Raw genomic sequence first — 16,852 nt, forward strand, 5'->3', positions numbered from 1 at the left:
GCTCGTGGGGAGGGTCCCGGAGCCCCCAGGACCCCCTCCCAGCCCTGCAGGGTGTTCCCACCTTCTGGATGGGAGGGAGCCGCTTGCTCTCCCTGTGCACGGCGTCCAGGGTCTCGATGTGCATCTGCACGATGTCTGTGGCACAGGGAGTCAGTTGTGTCCCCAAAATCCCACCTGTCCTACACCAATCCCACCTGTTCTGTCCCAAAATCCCACCTGTCCTACACCAATCCCACCTGTTCTGTCCCAAAATCCCACCTGTCCTGTCCCAAAATTCCACCTGTCCTGTCCTGTCCCCACACTCCACCCAAATCCCACCTGTTCTGTCCCCAAAATCCCGCCTGTTCTGCCCCAATCCCACCCAAATCCCACCTGTCCTGTCCCCAAATCCCATCTGTCCTGCCTGAATCCCACCTGTCCTGCCCCAAAATCCAACCTGTCCTGTCCTGTCCCAAAATCCCACCTGTCCTGTCCAATCCCAGTGGTCCTGTCCTGTCCCAAAATTCCACCTGTCCTGTCCCCAAATCCCACCTGTCCTTACCCCAAATCCCACCTGTCCTGCCCCAATCCCGCCTGTCCTGACCAAATCCCACCTGTCCTGTCCTGTCCCCAAATCCCACCTGTCCTGTCCCCAAATCCCACCTGTCCTGTCCCAATCTCACCTGTCCTGTCCCCAAATCCCACCCAAACCCCTCCCAAACCCCACCTGCCCCTCCCAAACCCCACCCAAACCCCACCCAACCCCACCTGCCCCAATTCCCCCGTTCCCTGTCCCCCACTGTCCCCCGCTGTCCCCCTCTGTCCCCTGTTGTCCCCTGCTGTCCCTGCTGTCCCCTCTGTCCCCCGCTGTCCCCTCTGTCCCCCGCTGTCCCCCGCTGTCCCCTCTGTCCCCGCTGTCCCCCTCTGTCCCCTGCTGTCCCCAGCTGTCCCCCTCTGTCCCCTGCTGTCCCCAGCTGTCCCCCTCTGTCCCCTGCTGTCCCCAGCTGTCCCCTGCTGTCCCCTCTATCCCCGCTGTCCCCCGCTGTCCCCTCTGTCCCCCGCTGTCCCCCTCTGTCCCCTGCTGTCCCCCGCTGTCCCCTGTTGTCCCCTGCTGTCCCCGCTGTCCCCGCTGTCCCCTGCTGTCCCCCGCTGTCCCCGCAGCCCCGGTGGCCGTGTCCTCACCCGGGATCATGACGTGCAGCCCCTTGAGGTGCTCGTTGGTGACGCCGCTCTCGGTGCACACCTTGTCCACGAAGCGGTTGATGAACCTCACCACCGAGTTGGCCACGTCCGAGCTCTCGGCGTCCTCGAAGCCGCTCTCGGTGTCGTAGCTCTCGGCCACGCTGCCCGCGATGCTTCCCGAGGGAAACGGGAGCGCGTCAGCCCGGGACAGGCGGGATGGGAACAGCCCCACTGGGAACAGGCGGGATGGGAACAGCCCCACCGGGAACAGGCGGGATGGGAACAGCCCCACCGGGAACAGCCGGGCTGGGAACAGCCCCACAAGGAACAGCCGGGCTGGGAACAGCCCCACCGGGAACAGGCAGGATGGGAACAGCCCCACCGGGAACAGGCGGGATGGGAACAGCCCCACTGGGAACAGGCGGGCTGGGAACAGCCCCACCAGGAACAGGCGGGATGGGAACAGCCTCACCAGGAACAGGCGGGATGGGAACAGCCCCACAAGGAACAGGCGGGATGGGAACAGCCCCACAAGGAACAGGCAGGATGGGAACAGCCCCACCGGGAACAGGCGGGATGGGAACAGCCCCACCGGGAACAGGCGGGATGGGAACAGCCCCACCGGGAACAGGCGGGATGGGAACAGCCCCACTGGGAACAGCCGGCCGGGAACAGCCCCACAAGGAACAGCCGGGCTGGGAACAGCCCCACAAGGAACAGCCGGGCTGGGAACAGCCCCACTGGGAACAGGCAGGATGGGAACAGCCCCACTGGGAACAGGCGGGATGGGAACAGCCCCACCGGGAACAGGCGGGATGGGAACAGCCCCACCGGGAACAGGCGGGATGGGAACAGCCCCACCGGGAACAGGCGGGATGGAACAGCCCCACTGGGAACAGGCGGGATGGGAACAGCCCCACCAGGAACAGGCGGGATGGGAACAGCCCCACCAGGAACAGCCCCACCAGGAATAGCCTGACTGGGAACAACCCCACCAGGAACAGCCCCACCAAGAACAGCTCAGCCAGGAACAGCCCGGCCAGGGGCACTCCCAGCATGGACCCGGGAGAGCTCCCACTCCTGATCCGATCCCAGGAGAGCTCCCACTCCTGATCTGATCCCAGGAGAGCTCCCACTCCTGATCCGATCCCAGGAGAGCTCCCACTCCTGATCTGATCCCAGGAGAGCTCCCACTCCTGATCCAATCCCAGGAGAACTCCCACTCCTGCCAGGAGTCCCAGCCTGCTCCCACTCCTGCCAGCCCCAGGAGAGCTCCCACTCCTGATCTGATCCCAGGAGAGCTCCCACTCCTGATCTGATCCCAGGAGAGCTCCCACTCCTGATAAAAACCCCGGAGAGCTCCCACTCCTGATCTGATCCCAGGAGAGCTCCCACTCCTGATCCAATCCCAGGAGAACTCCCACTCCTGCCAGGAGTCCCAGCCTGCTCCCACTCCTGCCAGCCCCAGGAGAGCTCCCACTCCTGATCTGATCCCAGGAGAGCTCCCACTCCTGATCTGATCCCAGGAGAACTCCCACTCCTGATCCGATCCCAGGAGAGCTCCCACTCCTGATCCAATCCCAGGAGAGCTCCCACTCCTGATCTGATCCCAAGAGAACTCCCACTCCTGATCTGATCCCAGGAGAACTCCCACTCCTGATCTGATCCCAGGAGAGCTCCCACTCCTGATAAAAACCCCGGAGAGCTCCCACTCCTGATCTGATCCCAGGAGAGCTCCCACTCCTGATCCAATCCCAGGAGAACTCCCACTCCTGCCAGGAGTCCCAGCCTGCTCCCACTCCTGCCAGCCCCAGGAGAGCTCCCACTCCTGATCTGATCCCAGGAGAGCTCCCACTCCTGATCTGATCCCAGGAGAACTCCCACTCCTGATCCGATCCCAGGAGAGCTCCCACTCCTGATCCAATCCCAGGAGAGCTCCCACTCCTGATCTGATCCCAAGAGAACTCCCACTCCTGATCCAATCCCAGGAGAGCTCCCACTCCTGATCTGATCCCAGGAGAGCTCCCACTCCTGATCCGATCCCAGGAGAGCTCCCACTCCTGATCCGATCCCAGGAGAGCTCCCACTCCTGATCCAATCCCAGGAGAGCTCCCACTCCTGATACAAATCCCAGGAGAGCTCCCACTCCTGCCAGGAGTCCCAGCCTGCTCCCACTCCTGATCTGATCCCAGGAGAGCTCCCACTCCTGATAAAAACCCTGGAGAGCTCCCACTCCTGATCCAATCCCAGGAGAGCTCCCACTCCTGCCAGGAGTCCCAGCCTGCTCCCACTCCTGCCAGCCCCAGGAGAGCCCCCACTCCCAGAACCCCCCCTGGGCACCCCAATCCGCCTCAATCCCGACACAATCCCGGAATCCCAGCGTGTCTGGGGCTGGAAAGAACCTTCGGAGCCACCCGCAGCGAGCAGGGCCATCCCCCCCCGGTGTCCCCGGCTGTCCCCTGGGTCACCTGTTGGTGACGAAGCTGTTGCTGACGCTCTCCACGTCGCCCAGGCCGGAGCTGCGGAGCAGGCGGTTCTTGCTGGTGTCCAGGGGCAGCAGCAGGTAGCTCATCCTGTTGGCGTAGTGGATGGCCTGGCTGAACACCGTGCTCTCCTCCTTCTGGATCAGCTCCTGCTGCTTCTCCCGGCTCATGGTGGGCCACAGCCGCAGCTGCTCCGACGCGATCTCCAGAGCCGATTTGGCCTCCTGAGGCTCCTCCGGGCTCTCCTGGGGAGGGGGGAGGAGATGGGGGTTGTCTGCATGGATCCCACTGGGATCTCCCAGAACTGGGGGACAGCTGGAATGGAATTGCCAGAGCAGCTGGGGCTGCCCCTGGATCCCGGGAATGGCCAAGGAAAGCTTGGAGCAGCCTGGGATGGTGGGATTGGAATGGGATGGGATTGAAGGTCCCTGGATCCCATCCCAAACCATTCTGGGATTTGGGAGGCTCTGAATCCATCCCAAGGGATTTTTCTGGAAGTTGGGGCTGGGAAAGGGAAGGGAGACCCTTCCTGCAGTGCTGAGATTGCCAGGGAAACCCCTGGATCCCAAAATTCCTTCCTGGAGCGGAGCCGGGGCAGGGCTGGAGAGAGGGAATGGAGGGAATTCCCTGGGAAAGGGGAGATGGGGGTGGGATGTTGGGAATTGGGAATTGGGAATTGCTGGCTGGGCTGGAATTGCCAGAGCAGCTGTGGCTGCCCCTGGATCCCTGGCAGTGGCCAAGGGCAGGCTGGAGCCTGGGGCTGGGAGCAGCCTGGGCCTGGGGAGGTGTGGGGGGCACTGGGGGGGCTCGGGGGTCCATTCCCACCCATCCCAGGATTCTGTAACTCCATGGGGAGCCCCAGCTCTCCTGGGAGCTCTCCTGGTCCCCCTCCCACCTGCTCCGTGTGGTTCTCCTCGGCGCTGTCCAGGTACAGGGCCCGGATGTGGTTCTGGACGTCGCAGTAGAACATGGCCTCCCAGAACTGGATGTTGGTCCACACCACGTGCTCCTGCACGCAGCTGTAGGCGAACTGGGTGATGCCAGGGCTCAGTTTCTGTGCAGGGAGGTGGAAAAGTCCATCTGAACATCTGAACAAACCCTTTGTGCCGAGCTCTCCACTCGGGTATCCCTGCTCCTCCAGCCAGCCACTGGGAATGGCCTGGGCAGGCAGGGCTCAGCACCAGAGCTCCTGCAGCATTCCCTGAAAATCCTCCTGCTCAGAGCCCACCCAGAGCCCTGAGGCTCCCCCCAGCCCATGGGATCCATCCCAGAGCCATCCCCATCCCATGGGATCCATCCCAGATCCACCCCCCAGCCCATGGGATCCATCCCAGAGCCTCCCCCCAGCCCGTGGGATCCATCCCAGAGCCACCCCCATCCCACAGCTGCTCCACAGGATCACCCCAGCCCATGGGATCCATCCAGATCCACCCCATTCCCACAGCTGCTCCCTGGCAGCCTCGCCCAGTCTGGGCTGGAGGCTCTGGGCAGGATCCACAGCTCCTGAGGGGTCCCCTCCTGCAGGCTCTGCCCCCCGGGGGATGCTGAGGGCTCCCTGTGGGGCAGAACCCGTGGGGCAGAGCCCGTGGGGCAGAGCCTGTGGGGCAGAGCCTGTGGGGCAGAGCCTGTGGGGCAGAACCCGTGGGGTAGAGCCTGTGGGGCAGAACCCGTGGGGCAGAACCCGTGGGGCAGAGCCTGTGGGGCAGAACCTGTGGGGCAGAGCCCGTGGGGCAGGAGCAGGGCTCACTCACCCTGCAGAAGGCCGTGACCAGCGGCAGCAGAGCGGCAGCGATGCCGTGCTCGTCTGTGGCCGTGCAGTCCTGCGGGAGGAGGAGCGCGGTGAGCGGGTGACACCGGTGAGAGGGTGACACCAGTGAGTGGGTGACACCGGTGAGAGGGTGACACCAGTGGTGACACCGGTGAGAGGGTGACACCAATGGTGACACCAGTGAGAGGGGTGACACCGGTGGTGACACCGGTGAGCGGGTGACACCGGTGAGCGGGTGACACCGGTGGTGACACCAGTGAGCAGGGTGACACCAGTGGTGACACCGGTGAGTGGGTGACACTGGTGGTGACACCGGTGAGCAGGTGACACCAGTGAGCGGGGTGACACCGGTGAGCGGGGTGACACCGGTGAGAGGGTGACACCGGTGAGAGGGTGACACCGGTGAGCGGGTGACACCAGTGAGCAGGGTGACACCAGTGAGCAGGGTGACACCGGTGAGAGGGTGACACCGGTGAGAGGGTGACACCAGTGAGCGGGTGACACAAGTGAGCGGGTGACACCGGTGGTGACACCGGTGAGAGGCTGACACCAGTGAGTGGGTGACACTGGTGAGCGGGGTGACACCGGTGAGCGGGTGACACCAGTGAGCGGGTGACACCGGTGAGAGGCTGACACCAGTGAGCGGGTGACACTGGTGAGCGGGGTGACACCAGTGAGCGGGTGACACCAGTGGTGACACGGGTGACACCGGTGGTGACACCGGTGGTGACACCGGTGAGCGGGTGACATTGGTGAGCGGGGTGACACCGGTGAGCGGGGTGACACCGGTGAGTGGGTGACACCAGTGGTGACTCCGATGAGCGGGGTGACACTGGTGAGCAGGTGACACCGGTGAGCAGGTAACACCGGTGAGAGGGTGACACCGGTGAGTGGGTAACACTGGTGAGCGGCTGACACCAGTGAGCGGGGTGACACCGGTGAGCAAGTGACACCGGTGAGCGCGGTGACACCGGTGAGCGGCTGACACCAGTGAGCGGGTGACACCGGTGGTGACACGGGTGAGCGGGTGACACCGGTGAGCGAGTGACACCGGTGAGCGGGTGACACCGGTGGTGACTCCGGTGAGCAGGTGACACGGGTGAGCGAGTGACACCGGTGAGCAAGTGACACCGGTGAGCAAGTGACACTGGTGAGCGGGTGACACCAGTGAGCAGGTGACACTGGTGGTGACTCCGGTGAGCAGGTGACACCGGTGAGCAGGTGACACCGGTGAGCGGGTAACACCAGTGAGCGGGTGACACCAGCAGTGACACCGCGCCCCAGGGGACAGAAGGAGCCCCCCCAGCCCTGCCCTACCTGCAGGCAGCAGTTCATCATGCGGATGACGAAGTCGAACTGTTGGTGGTCCAGCACGGCGCGGTTCTGCTGCACGTGCAGGTGCAGCTCCTGCGTCAGGCACTGCCGCGCCGCCCGGCCCTTCATGGCGCGCAGCACAGCTGGAAACAGCTGGGGAAATGGGAATGGGAATTACAGGGTGTCCTCTGCAACTCTAAACCTGCTTCTCCTCATTCTGCTCCTCACTCCTGCATTTCTCCGGGTCAGAACTCGTTAGGATCTTGTTAATTAGGATCTGATCACAAAGCTGCTCCTCACTCCTGCATTTCTCAGCTTCTCTGAGCTCAGCTCCTCTGGAGTTCTGCTTATCTCAGTTCTCTGGGTCAGAACTCGTTAGGATCTTGTTAATTAGGATCTGATCACAAAGCTGCTCCTCACTCCTGCATTTCTCAGCTTCTCTGAGCTCAGCTCCTCTGGAGTTTGGTTCGGTTCATCTCAGTTCTCCGGGTCAGAACTCGTTAGGATCTCGTTAATTAGGATGTGATCACAAAGCTGCTCCTCACTCCTGGATTTCTCCAGGTCAGAACTCGTTAGGATCTTGTTAATTAGGATCTTATCACAAAACTGCTCCTCACTCCTGGATTTCTCAGCTTTTCTGAGCTGAGCTCCTCTGGAGTTTGGTTTGGTTTATCTCAGTTCTCTGGGTCAGAACTCGTTAGGATCTTGTTAATTAGGATCTTATCACAAAGCTTGGCAGGTCTCTCCAGACTTTGTGCACGAGTTTAAATCACTACAGCCTGGCACACTTTGGGCTCTGATGGCACAAAACGGCCCTGAACCGTGCAGCCTTTTTATCTTTATATTTATTTTTATCCAATTAACTATACACACATAAATTATTTTTCTTAATGATTGTTTTCTATCCAATCACCTACTACTACCCAAAACCTCTAGAAGAAGAAAATGAAGAAGAAGGAAAAGAGACAACGCTCTAAATCCTTCATCTTCTGCTTTCTAAACTGGTTTAAACTCTAAACTTTTTCACTCAGTGACTTAAGAAAACTCTCACTTTTTAGGTTTTTAACCAACTTTAACAGTTTTTTTCACGGATCACCATGAAAACACGCCCAGAAATTTCATGTTGTGTGCAATTCAGTGTTCTCCTGGATCTCAGAGCCAAGGGCTCCCCAAAAGGGGGATCTTGGGTCACTGGTGGGATTTGATGGTGCCAGAGGAGGATCCTGGGTCAGTGGTGGGATTTGATGGTGCTGAAGGGGGATCTTGGGCCAGTGATGACCCCTCAGTGCTGGGGATTGGTGGGATTTGATGGTGCTGAAGGGGGATCCTGGACCAGTGGTGGGATCTGATGGTGCTGAAGGGGGATCATGGTCAGTGGTGGGATCTGATGGTGCCAAAAGGGGATCATGGGTCTGTGGTGACCCCTCAGTGCTGGGGACTGGTGGGATTTGATGGAGCTGAAGGGGGATGATGGGTCAGTGGTGGGATTTGATGGTGCTGAAGGGGGATCTTGGGTCACTGGTGGGATTTGATGGTGCCAAAAGGGGGATCATGGTCAGTGGTGGGATCTGATGGTGCTGAAGGGGGATCCTGGACCAGTGGTGGGATCTGATGGTGCTGAAGGGGGATCATGGTCAGTGGTGGGATTTGATGGTGCCAGAGGGATTCCCAATCCAAACAGCTCCAGGGTCCTGTTACTGAGGTGGGCTCTGCTCCCAGGAGAGGGAACAGATCCAAGCTGTGCCAGGTTGGACATCAGGAGGAGTTTCCCCATGGAAAGGGTGGCCAGGCCCTGGAAGGGGCTGCCCAGCAGGTTTGGAGTGCCCACCCCTGGAGGGATTTCTCTGTGGAGGTGGCACCTGGGGACAGGGTCAGTGCTGGCCCTGGCTGGACTCGATGGGCTCAGAGGGATTTTCCAGCCTCACTAACTCTGAGATTCCACAACTTTCTGACCCTGACCCACCCAGCAGGAGCTGGGCCCAGGACAGGGAACATCCTCTGCACCCCCCAGGCCAGCCCCCCTCACCTTTTTGGCCTCCAGCATCTTGTTCTCGAAGACGTAGGAGATGCAGTTCCTGACCACCTCCAGGCGCCGGGCGCTGTTGGCCAGGGCGTTCCCATTGCGCTCCAGGATGGCAGCTGGGAACAGATCCCACTCAGCCCAGGGCTGCTGGGACCTGAGTCCCTCGTGGGGATTGGGGTGTCCCCCCTCTCTGAGTGACCAGGGGGCTCCAGGGGTGCTGGGACCAGCCTCCTCGTGGGGATTGGGGTGTCCCCCCTCTCAGAGTGACCAGGGGTCTCCAGGGGTGCTGGGACCTGAGTCCCTCGTGGGGATTGGGGTGTCCCCCCTCTCAGAGTGACCAGGGGGCTCCAGGGGTGCTGGGACCAGCCTCCTCGTGGGGATTGGGGTGTCCCCCCTCTCTGAGTGACCAGGGGTCTCCAGGGGTGCTGGGACCTGAGTCCCTCGTGGGGACATGGTGTCCCCCCTCTCTGAGTGACCAGGGGGCTCCAGGGGTGCTGGGACCTGAGTCCCTCGTGGGGATTGGGGTGTCCCCCCCTCTCTGAGTGACCAGGGGGCTACAGGGGTGCTGGGACCTGAGTCCCTCGTGGGGATTGGGGTGTCCCCCCCTCTCTGAGTGACCAGGGGCTCCAGGGGTGCTGGGACCTGAGTCCCTCATGGGGACACGGTGTCCCCCCTCTCTGAGTGACCAGGGGTCTCCAGGGGTGCTGGGACCCCAAGGGGGTCGGAGCTGCTCTCTCCCCATGTTCAGCTCCTGTGATGTGACCATGGGGTCTCCCACACACCCATGGGGGGTCCCAATGGCACCATGGCCTCCAGCAGCCCCCCAAAGCAGGGTCTCCCCCTGCCCCACATACCCATGGGGCTCCACTCCCTCCCACAGCCCCCCAGGACAGGATCCCTCCATGCCCCACACCCCAGTGGGGTCCTGGGGTCACCACGCCCCCCAGACCCCCCTGTACCGATGGGGGGTCCCAGGGTCACCACGCCCCCCCCCAGACCCCCTGTACCAATGGGGGGTCCCGAGGTCCCCAGACCCCCCCAGACCCCCCCAGGACAGGATCCCTCCATGCCCCACACCCCAATGGGGTCCCAGGGTCACCACAACCCCCAGACCCCGATACCAATGGGGGGTCCCGGGCTCCCCACACCCCCAGATCCCCCCATACCGATGGGGGGTCCCGAGGTCCCCACACCCCCCAGATCCCCTGTACCAGTGGGGGGTCCCAGAGTCCCCAGGGTCCCCAGTCCCCCCCGTACCGATGGGGGGTCCCAGGTTCACCACACCCCCCAGACCCCCACACACCAATGGGGGGTCCCGAGGTCCCCACACCCCCCAGACCCCCCATACTGATGGGGGCTCCCGGGCTCCCCACACCACCCAGACCCCCCCCATACCGATGGGGGGTCTGGAGGGCACCATGGCCTCCCAGATCCCTCCATGCCCCACACCCCAATGGGATCCCGAGCTCCCCACACCCCCCAGATCCCCTGTACCAGTGGGGGTCCCAGGCTCCCCACACCCCCAGATCCCCCCGATACCGATGGGGGGTCCCGAGGTCCCCACACCCCCCAGACCCCCACACACCAATGGGGGGTCCCAAGGTCCCCACACCCCCCAGACCCCGATACCAATGGGGGGTCCCGGGATCCCCACACCCCCCAGACCCCCCTGTACCTATGGGGGATCCCGAGGTCCCCACACCCCCCAGACCCCCCCATACCGATGGGGGGTCCTGGGCTCCCCACGCCCCCCAGATCCCCACACACCGAGGGGGGGTCCCGAGGTCCCCTGACCCCCCCAGATCCCCACACACCGATGGGGGGTCCCGAGGGCACCATGCACTTTTTCTCGGCCCTGACGGCGGGCGGGGCGCTCTGCAGCTTGGCCGTGGCCTGGTCGATGATCCACTGCACCGTGCCCTCGTCCAGGCGGGGGAACGGCCGCTGGTGCAGCCGCAGGTGACAACCCTCAGATGGCTTCTGCACCTTGTGCATCGTCACCGCGGGGTACGGGTTCTCCTGGGGGACACGGACAGATCACCCTCGGGATCGGGATCTGATCCTGGAACTGATTCTGATTCCAGAACTGGGATCTGATCCTAGCCATGGGGTCTGATCCTGGAACTGGGGTCTGATCCTGGAACTGGGGTCTGATCCTGGAACTAGGATCTGATCCTGGAACTGAACTGGGATCTGATCCTGGAACTGAACTGGGATCTGATCCTGGAACTGGGATCACAGGTGACAACCCTCGGACGGCTTCTGCACCTTGTGCATCGTCACTGCGGGTACGGGTTCTCCTGGGGGATGGGGACAGATCAGCCCTGCTGGCACGGGGTCTGATCCTGGAACTGGGATCTGATCTTGGAACTGGGATCTGATCCTGGAACTGGGATCTGCTCCTGGAACTGGGATCTGATCTTGGAACTGGGATCTGTTCCTGGAACTGGGATCTGTTCCTGGAACTGGGATCTGTTCCTGGAACTGGGATCTGATCTTGGAACTGGGATCTGATCCTGGAACTGGGGTCTGATCCTGGAACTGGGGTCTGCTCCTGGAACTGGGATCTGCTCCTGGAACTGGGATCTGCTCCTGGAACTGGGGTCTGATCCTGGAACTGAACTGGGATCTGATCCTGGAACTGGGAGCTGATCGGAGAACTGGGATCTGATCCTGGAACTGGGAGCTGATCCTGGAACTGGGATCTGATCCGAGAACTGGGATCTGATCCCAGCCATGGGATCTGCTCCCCCCAGCAGCAGGGACACACAGTCATGAGCCCAGGGCCACCAGGAGCTCTGTGCCAGCCAGCCCAGGCTCCTGGGGAGCTTTGGGTGCCACTGGAGACCTCAGGGTGGGCCAGGACAGGCTCAGGATGGGCCAGGACAGGCTCAGGATGGGCCAGGACAGGCTCAGGATGGGCCAGGACAGGCTCAGGATGGGCCAGGACAGGCTCAGGATGGGCCAGGACAGGCTCAGGGTGGGCCAGGACAGGCTCAGGATGGATCAGGACAGGCTCAGGATGGGCCAGGACAGGCTCAGGATGGGCCAGGACAGGCTCAGGATGGGCCAGGACAGGCTCAGGGTGGGCCAGGACAGGCTCAGGGTGGGCCAGGACAGGCTCAGGGTGGGCAGCAGCAGGAATTTCCCCATGGAAAGGGGGTCAGGCCCTGGAAGTGCCCAGGGAGGTTTGCAGTGCCCATCCCTGGAGGTGTCCAGGGAATTCCTGGAGGTGGCACTCAGGGGACAAGGTGGGCATCGGGCACAGCTGGCACTGGATGAGCTGGGAGGGCTTTTCCAGCCCCAGGGATTTTGGGATTCTGTGATCCTATAAAACCAGGGAATCCCAGGAGCTCTGGGCACGTGAGGATGTGTCTGAGCACACCAGGAGGGACAGCATCCATCACCACATTGTCCCTGCAGAGTGACCAGGACTGCTCCCCAGCTCCCCCAGCCCATCCCCTCCCACCCTGGGGCTCCAGCACTCACGTTCTTGTAGAGTTTCTCTGCCAGCTCCTTGATGTGCCTCAGGATTTTCTGCTTGTTCCCCTCCTCCGCCTTCATGCGCTTCACCTCGTAGGCCACGAGCTGGGGACCAGGGGGGGACAGGGGAGCTGCAGGGCAGGGACACGGCAGGGACATGGCAGGGACACAGCGGGGACACAGCAGGGACACGGCAGGGACACAGCGGGGACACGGCAGGGACACGGCAGGGACACGGCAGGGACACGGCAGGGACACGGCAGGGACACGGCGGGGACACGGCACATCCCGCCTGGAGAACCCCAGGAGGAACTGTCCCCAAGAGGAGCTGTCCCCAGGGTCCCCAGGAGGAGCTGTCCCCAGGATGAGCTGTCCCCAGAGGAGCTGTCCCCAGCGTCCCCAGGAGAGCTGTCCCCAGTGGAGCTGTCCCCAGCGTCCCCAGGAGAGCTGTCCCCAGAGGAGCTGTCCCCAGGGTCCCCAGAGGAGCTGTCCCCAGGATGAGCTGTCCCCAGTGGAGCTGTCCCCAGCGTCCCCAGGAGAGCTGTCCCCAGGAGGAGCTGTCCCCAGGTCCCCAGGAGGAGCTGTCCCTAGGGGAGCTGTCCCCAGGGTCCCCAGGGGAGCTGTGGAGCTGTCCCCAGGATGAGCTGTCCCCAGGGTCCCCAGGGGAGCTGTCCCCAGGATGAGCTGTCCCCAGGAGGAGCTGTGGAGCTGTCCCCAGGTCCCCAGAGGAGCTATCCCTAGGAGAGCTGTCCCCAGAGGAGCTGTTCCCAGGTCCCCAGAGGAGCTGTCCCCAGTAGAGCTGTCCCCAGGAGAGCTGTCCCCAGGTCCCCAGAGCAGCTGTCCCCAGGTCCCCAGAGCAGCTGTCCCCAGGTCCCCAGGTCCCCAGGTCCCCAGAGCAGCTGTCCCCAGGCCTCACCTCGTCGAAGAGGTCGATGGGGCGGTAGGGAGCCCCGCGCTCGGTGACAAAGCCAGCGAAGGCCATCCCCTCCAGAACCTTGGTGAGGAAATCGTCCTCCGTGAGCCCCCGCTGGCCCAGGAACGCTGCCTGCAACGGGAGAGGCACTGCCATCAGCAGGGGGTGACACCGTGACATGGGGGTGACACCGAGCCACGGGGGTGACACCGAGACATGGACAGTGACACCAAGACATGGACAGTGACACCGAGACATGGGGGGGTGACACCGAGACATGGACAGTGACACCGAGACATGGACAGTGACACCAAGACATGGACAGTGACACCGAGACATGGGGGGTGACACCAAGACATGGACAGCGACACCAAGACATGGACAGTGACACCGAGACATGGACAGTGACACCGAGACATGGGGGGTGACACCAAGACATGGACAGTGACACCGAGACATGGGGGGTGACACCAAGCCATGGATGGTGACACTGAGCTCTGGGTGACACCGAGACGTGGGGGGTGACACCGAGCTGTGGATGGTGACACCGAGACATGGACAGTGACACCGAGCTGTGGGTGGTGACACAGAGCCGTGGATAGTGACACTGAGCCGTGGGTGGTGACACCGAGCTGTGGATGGTGACACTGAGCTCTGGGTGGCAACACCGAGCCATGGATGGTGACACCGAGCTCTGGGTGGCGACACCGAGCTGTGGATGGTGACACTGAGCCATGGATGGTGACACTGAGCCGTGGGTGGTGACACCGAGCTGTGGATGGTGACACCGAGCTCTGGGTGGTGACACTGAGCTCTGGGTGGCGACACCGAGCCATGGATGGTGACACCGAGCTCTGGGTGGCGACACCGAGCTGTGGGTGGTGACACTGAGCTGTGGATGGTGACACCGAGCCATGGATGGTGACACTGAGCCATGGATGGTGACATTGAGCCATGAATGGTGACACTGAGCCATGGATGGTGACATTGAGCCATGGATGGTGCCATCTCCTTCCTGGTGCCACCTGGGTGCAGGGACAGGGCTGGCACGGGACCTGAGCCTGTGGCCCATGGTGGCAGGACAAGGGACAAGGGACAAGGGACAAGGGACAAGGGACAAGGGACAAGGGAAGGGCTCTGGTGTCACCTTGGCATGCAGAGGCAGGACACAGGGACATGGGGACACAGGGACATGGGGATAGAGGAGGACACAGGATACAGGGACAGAGGGACACAAGGACACAGGATAGAGGGACACAGTGACATAGGACACAGGGACACAGCACACAGTGACACAGTGACACAGGACACAGTGACACAGTGACATAGGACACAGGGACACAGCACACAGTGACACAGTGACACAGGACACAGTGACACAGTGACACAGTGACACAGGACACAACGACACAGGACACAGCACACAATGACACAGTCATACAGTGACACAGCACACAGTGACACAGTGACACAGGACACAGTGACTGTGGCAGGGACACTGGGGATGTCACTGTGGCAGGGATGTCACTACAGCAGGGACACTGGGGATGTCACCATGGCAGGGACACTGGGGATGTCACCATGGCAGTGACACTGGGATGTCACCGTGGCCTGCAGAGGCAGCGCCATTTCCTGGGCTCACCTTGTGGAAGCGGATGACGGGCTCGGGGTGGATGCGGATGATGTGCAGGCACCAGCGGTAGCCCTGCAGCAGCTGAGCAAACAGGCGCAGGAACACGGCCCGGATCTCCTTGTCCTGGGGCAGGGGAGCACAGCCAGGGCTCGTGGGACACGGGACAGGGACAGGAATGTCCCCCCAGCATGGGATCAACCCCGGGGTGAGGGCAGGGAATGAGGATGAGGGGTGGGGACAGGAATCTCCCCTGAGCATGGGATCAACCCTGGGGTGAGGGCAGAGGGACAGCTCTGTCCCCCAGCAGCTGCACGGGGAGGAGGGGGGAGCTCCACAGCTCTGGGACCCCCAAACATTCCCCGAGTGCTCCAGCCCGGCTGGGAATGCAGAGCCCACGGCACTGCAGGATCCAGGCACAGCCAGGAGCCTTGGGGCAACACGGGGCTGGAAGGGTGCACGAGGGATGGGATGGCTTTGGGAACAGCCCCTCACCCAGGAACAGCCCCTCACCCAGGGATGGGAACAGCCCCTCACCCAGGGATGGGAACAGCCCCTCACCCTGGGATGGGAACAGCCCCTCACCCAGGGACAGGAACAGCCCCTCACCCAGGGATGGGAACAGCCCCTCACCCAGGGATGGGAACAGCCCCTCACCCAGGAACAGCCCCTCACCCAGGGACAGGAACAGCCCCTCACCCAGGAACAGGAACAGCCCCTCACCCAGGAACAGGAACAGCCCCTCACCCTGGGATGGGAACAGCTCTTCACCCAGGAACAGGAACAGCCCCTCACCCAGGGACAGGAACAGCCCCTCACCCAGGGATGGGAACAGCCCCTCACCCAGGAACAGGAACAGCCCCTCACCCAGGAACAGGAACAGCCCCTCACCCAGGGATGGGAACAGCCCCTCACCCAGGGACAGGAACAGCCCCTCACCCAGGGATGGGAACAGCCCCTCACCCAGGGATGGGAACAGCCCCTCACCCAGGGATGGGAACAGCCCCTCACCCAGGAACAGGAACAGCCCCTCACCCTGGGATGGGAACAGCCCCTCACCCAGGGATGGGAACAGCCCCTCACCCAGGGATGGGAACAGCCCCTCACCCAGGAACAGCCCCTCACCCAGGGATGGGAACAGCCCCTCACCCAGGGATGGGAACAGCCCCTCACCCAGGAACAGGAACAGCCCCACACCCAGGAACAGGAACAGCCCCTCACCCAGGAACAGGAACAGCCCCACACCCAGGAACAGGAACAGCCCCTCACCCAGGGATGGGAACAGCCCCTCACCCAGGAACGGGAACAGCCCCTCACCCAGGGATGGGAACAGCCCCTCACCCAGGAACAGGAACAGCCCCTCACCCAGGAACAGGAACAGCCCCTCACCCAGGGACAGGAACAGCCCCACACCCAGGGATGGGAACAGCCCCTCACCCAGGGATGGGAACAGCCCCTCACCCAGGGACAGGAACAGCCCCTCACCCAGGGACAGGAACAGCCCCACACCCAGGGATGGGAACAGCCCCTCACCCAGGGATGGGAACAGCCCCTCACCCAGGGATGGGAACAGCCCCTCACCCAGGGACAGGAACAGCCCCTCACCCAGGGACAGGAACAGCCCCTCACCCAGGGATGGGAACAGCCCCTCACCCAGGGACAGCCCCTCACCCAGGGACCCTCTCCCTCCTGTCCTGGGGTGTCCCTGGGAACACCCCCTCACCCAGGGACCCTCTCCCTCCCACCCCTCACCCAGGGACCCTCTCCCTCCCACCCCTCACCTGCATCTTGAGGGAAGAGGCGGAAATGGTGGAAGGGGGGAAGGCGAGGTCGGCCACCTCCAGCTCCGGGTCCAGGACCTGCCCAAGGAGAACACCCAGCTCAGGCCCCATCCTGGCTGGATGATGCTGGCAGCACCCCAAGGCATGGATGGGACCCCAAGGAATGGGGCAGCACCCCAAGGAATGGGGCAGCACCCCAAGGAATAGGGCAGCACCCCAAGGAATGGGGCAGCACCCCAAGGAATGGGGCAGCACCCCAAGGAATGGGGCAGCACCCCAAGGAATGGGGCAGCACC

At 62.7% G+C, this 16,852-nt stretch overlaps 1 protein-coding gene across 1 annotated transcript in view; it reads right to left on the minus strand.

Annotated features, from left to right (window-relative positions):
* Nucleotides 1-16,852, minus strand: part of LOC131591551 (myotubularin-related protein 5-like) — a gene marked incomplete at its 5' end in the record, with an annotated part of 66,858 nt that overhangs the window by 24,322 nt on the left and 25,684 nt on the right. Inside the window, 12 exons of the mRNA XM_058862361.1 lie at nt 62-135; nt 1,162-1,334; nt 3,630-3,889; nt 4,540-4,698; nt 5,396-5,464; nt 6,730-6,879; nt 8,753-8,865; nt 10,564-10,768; nt 12,239-12,337; nt 13,149-13,277; nt 14,788-14,901; nt 16,557-16,634. Of these exons, the coding sequence (XP_058718344.1) occupies nt 62-135; nt 1,162-1,334; nt 3,630-3,889; nt 4,540-4,698; nt 5,396-5,464; nt 6,730-6,879; nt 8,753-8,865; nt 10,564-10,768; nt 12,239-12,337; nt 13,149-13,277; nt 14,788-14,901; nt 16,557-16,634 (1,623 nt within the window). The remainder of the gene's footprint in view (nt 1-61; nt 136-1,161; nt 1,335-3,629; nt 3,890-4,539; nt 4,699-5,395; nt 5,465-6,729; nt 6,880-8,752; nt 8,866-10,563; nt 10,769-12,238; nt 12,338-13,148; nt 13,278-14,787; nt 14,902-16,556; nt 16,635-16,852) is intronic.

This window comes from Poecile atricapillus, chromosome W, assembly GCF_030490865.1.
Source record: "Poecile atricapillus isolate bPoeAtr1 chromosome W, bPoeAtr1.hap1, whole genome shotgun sequence".
NCBI lineage: Eukaryota > Metazoa > Chordata > Aves > Passeriformes > Paridae > Poecile > Poecile atricapillus.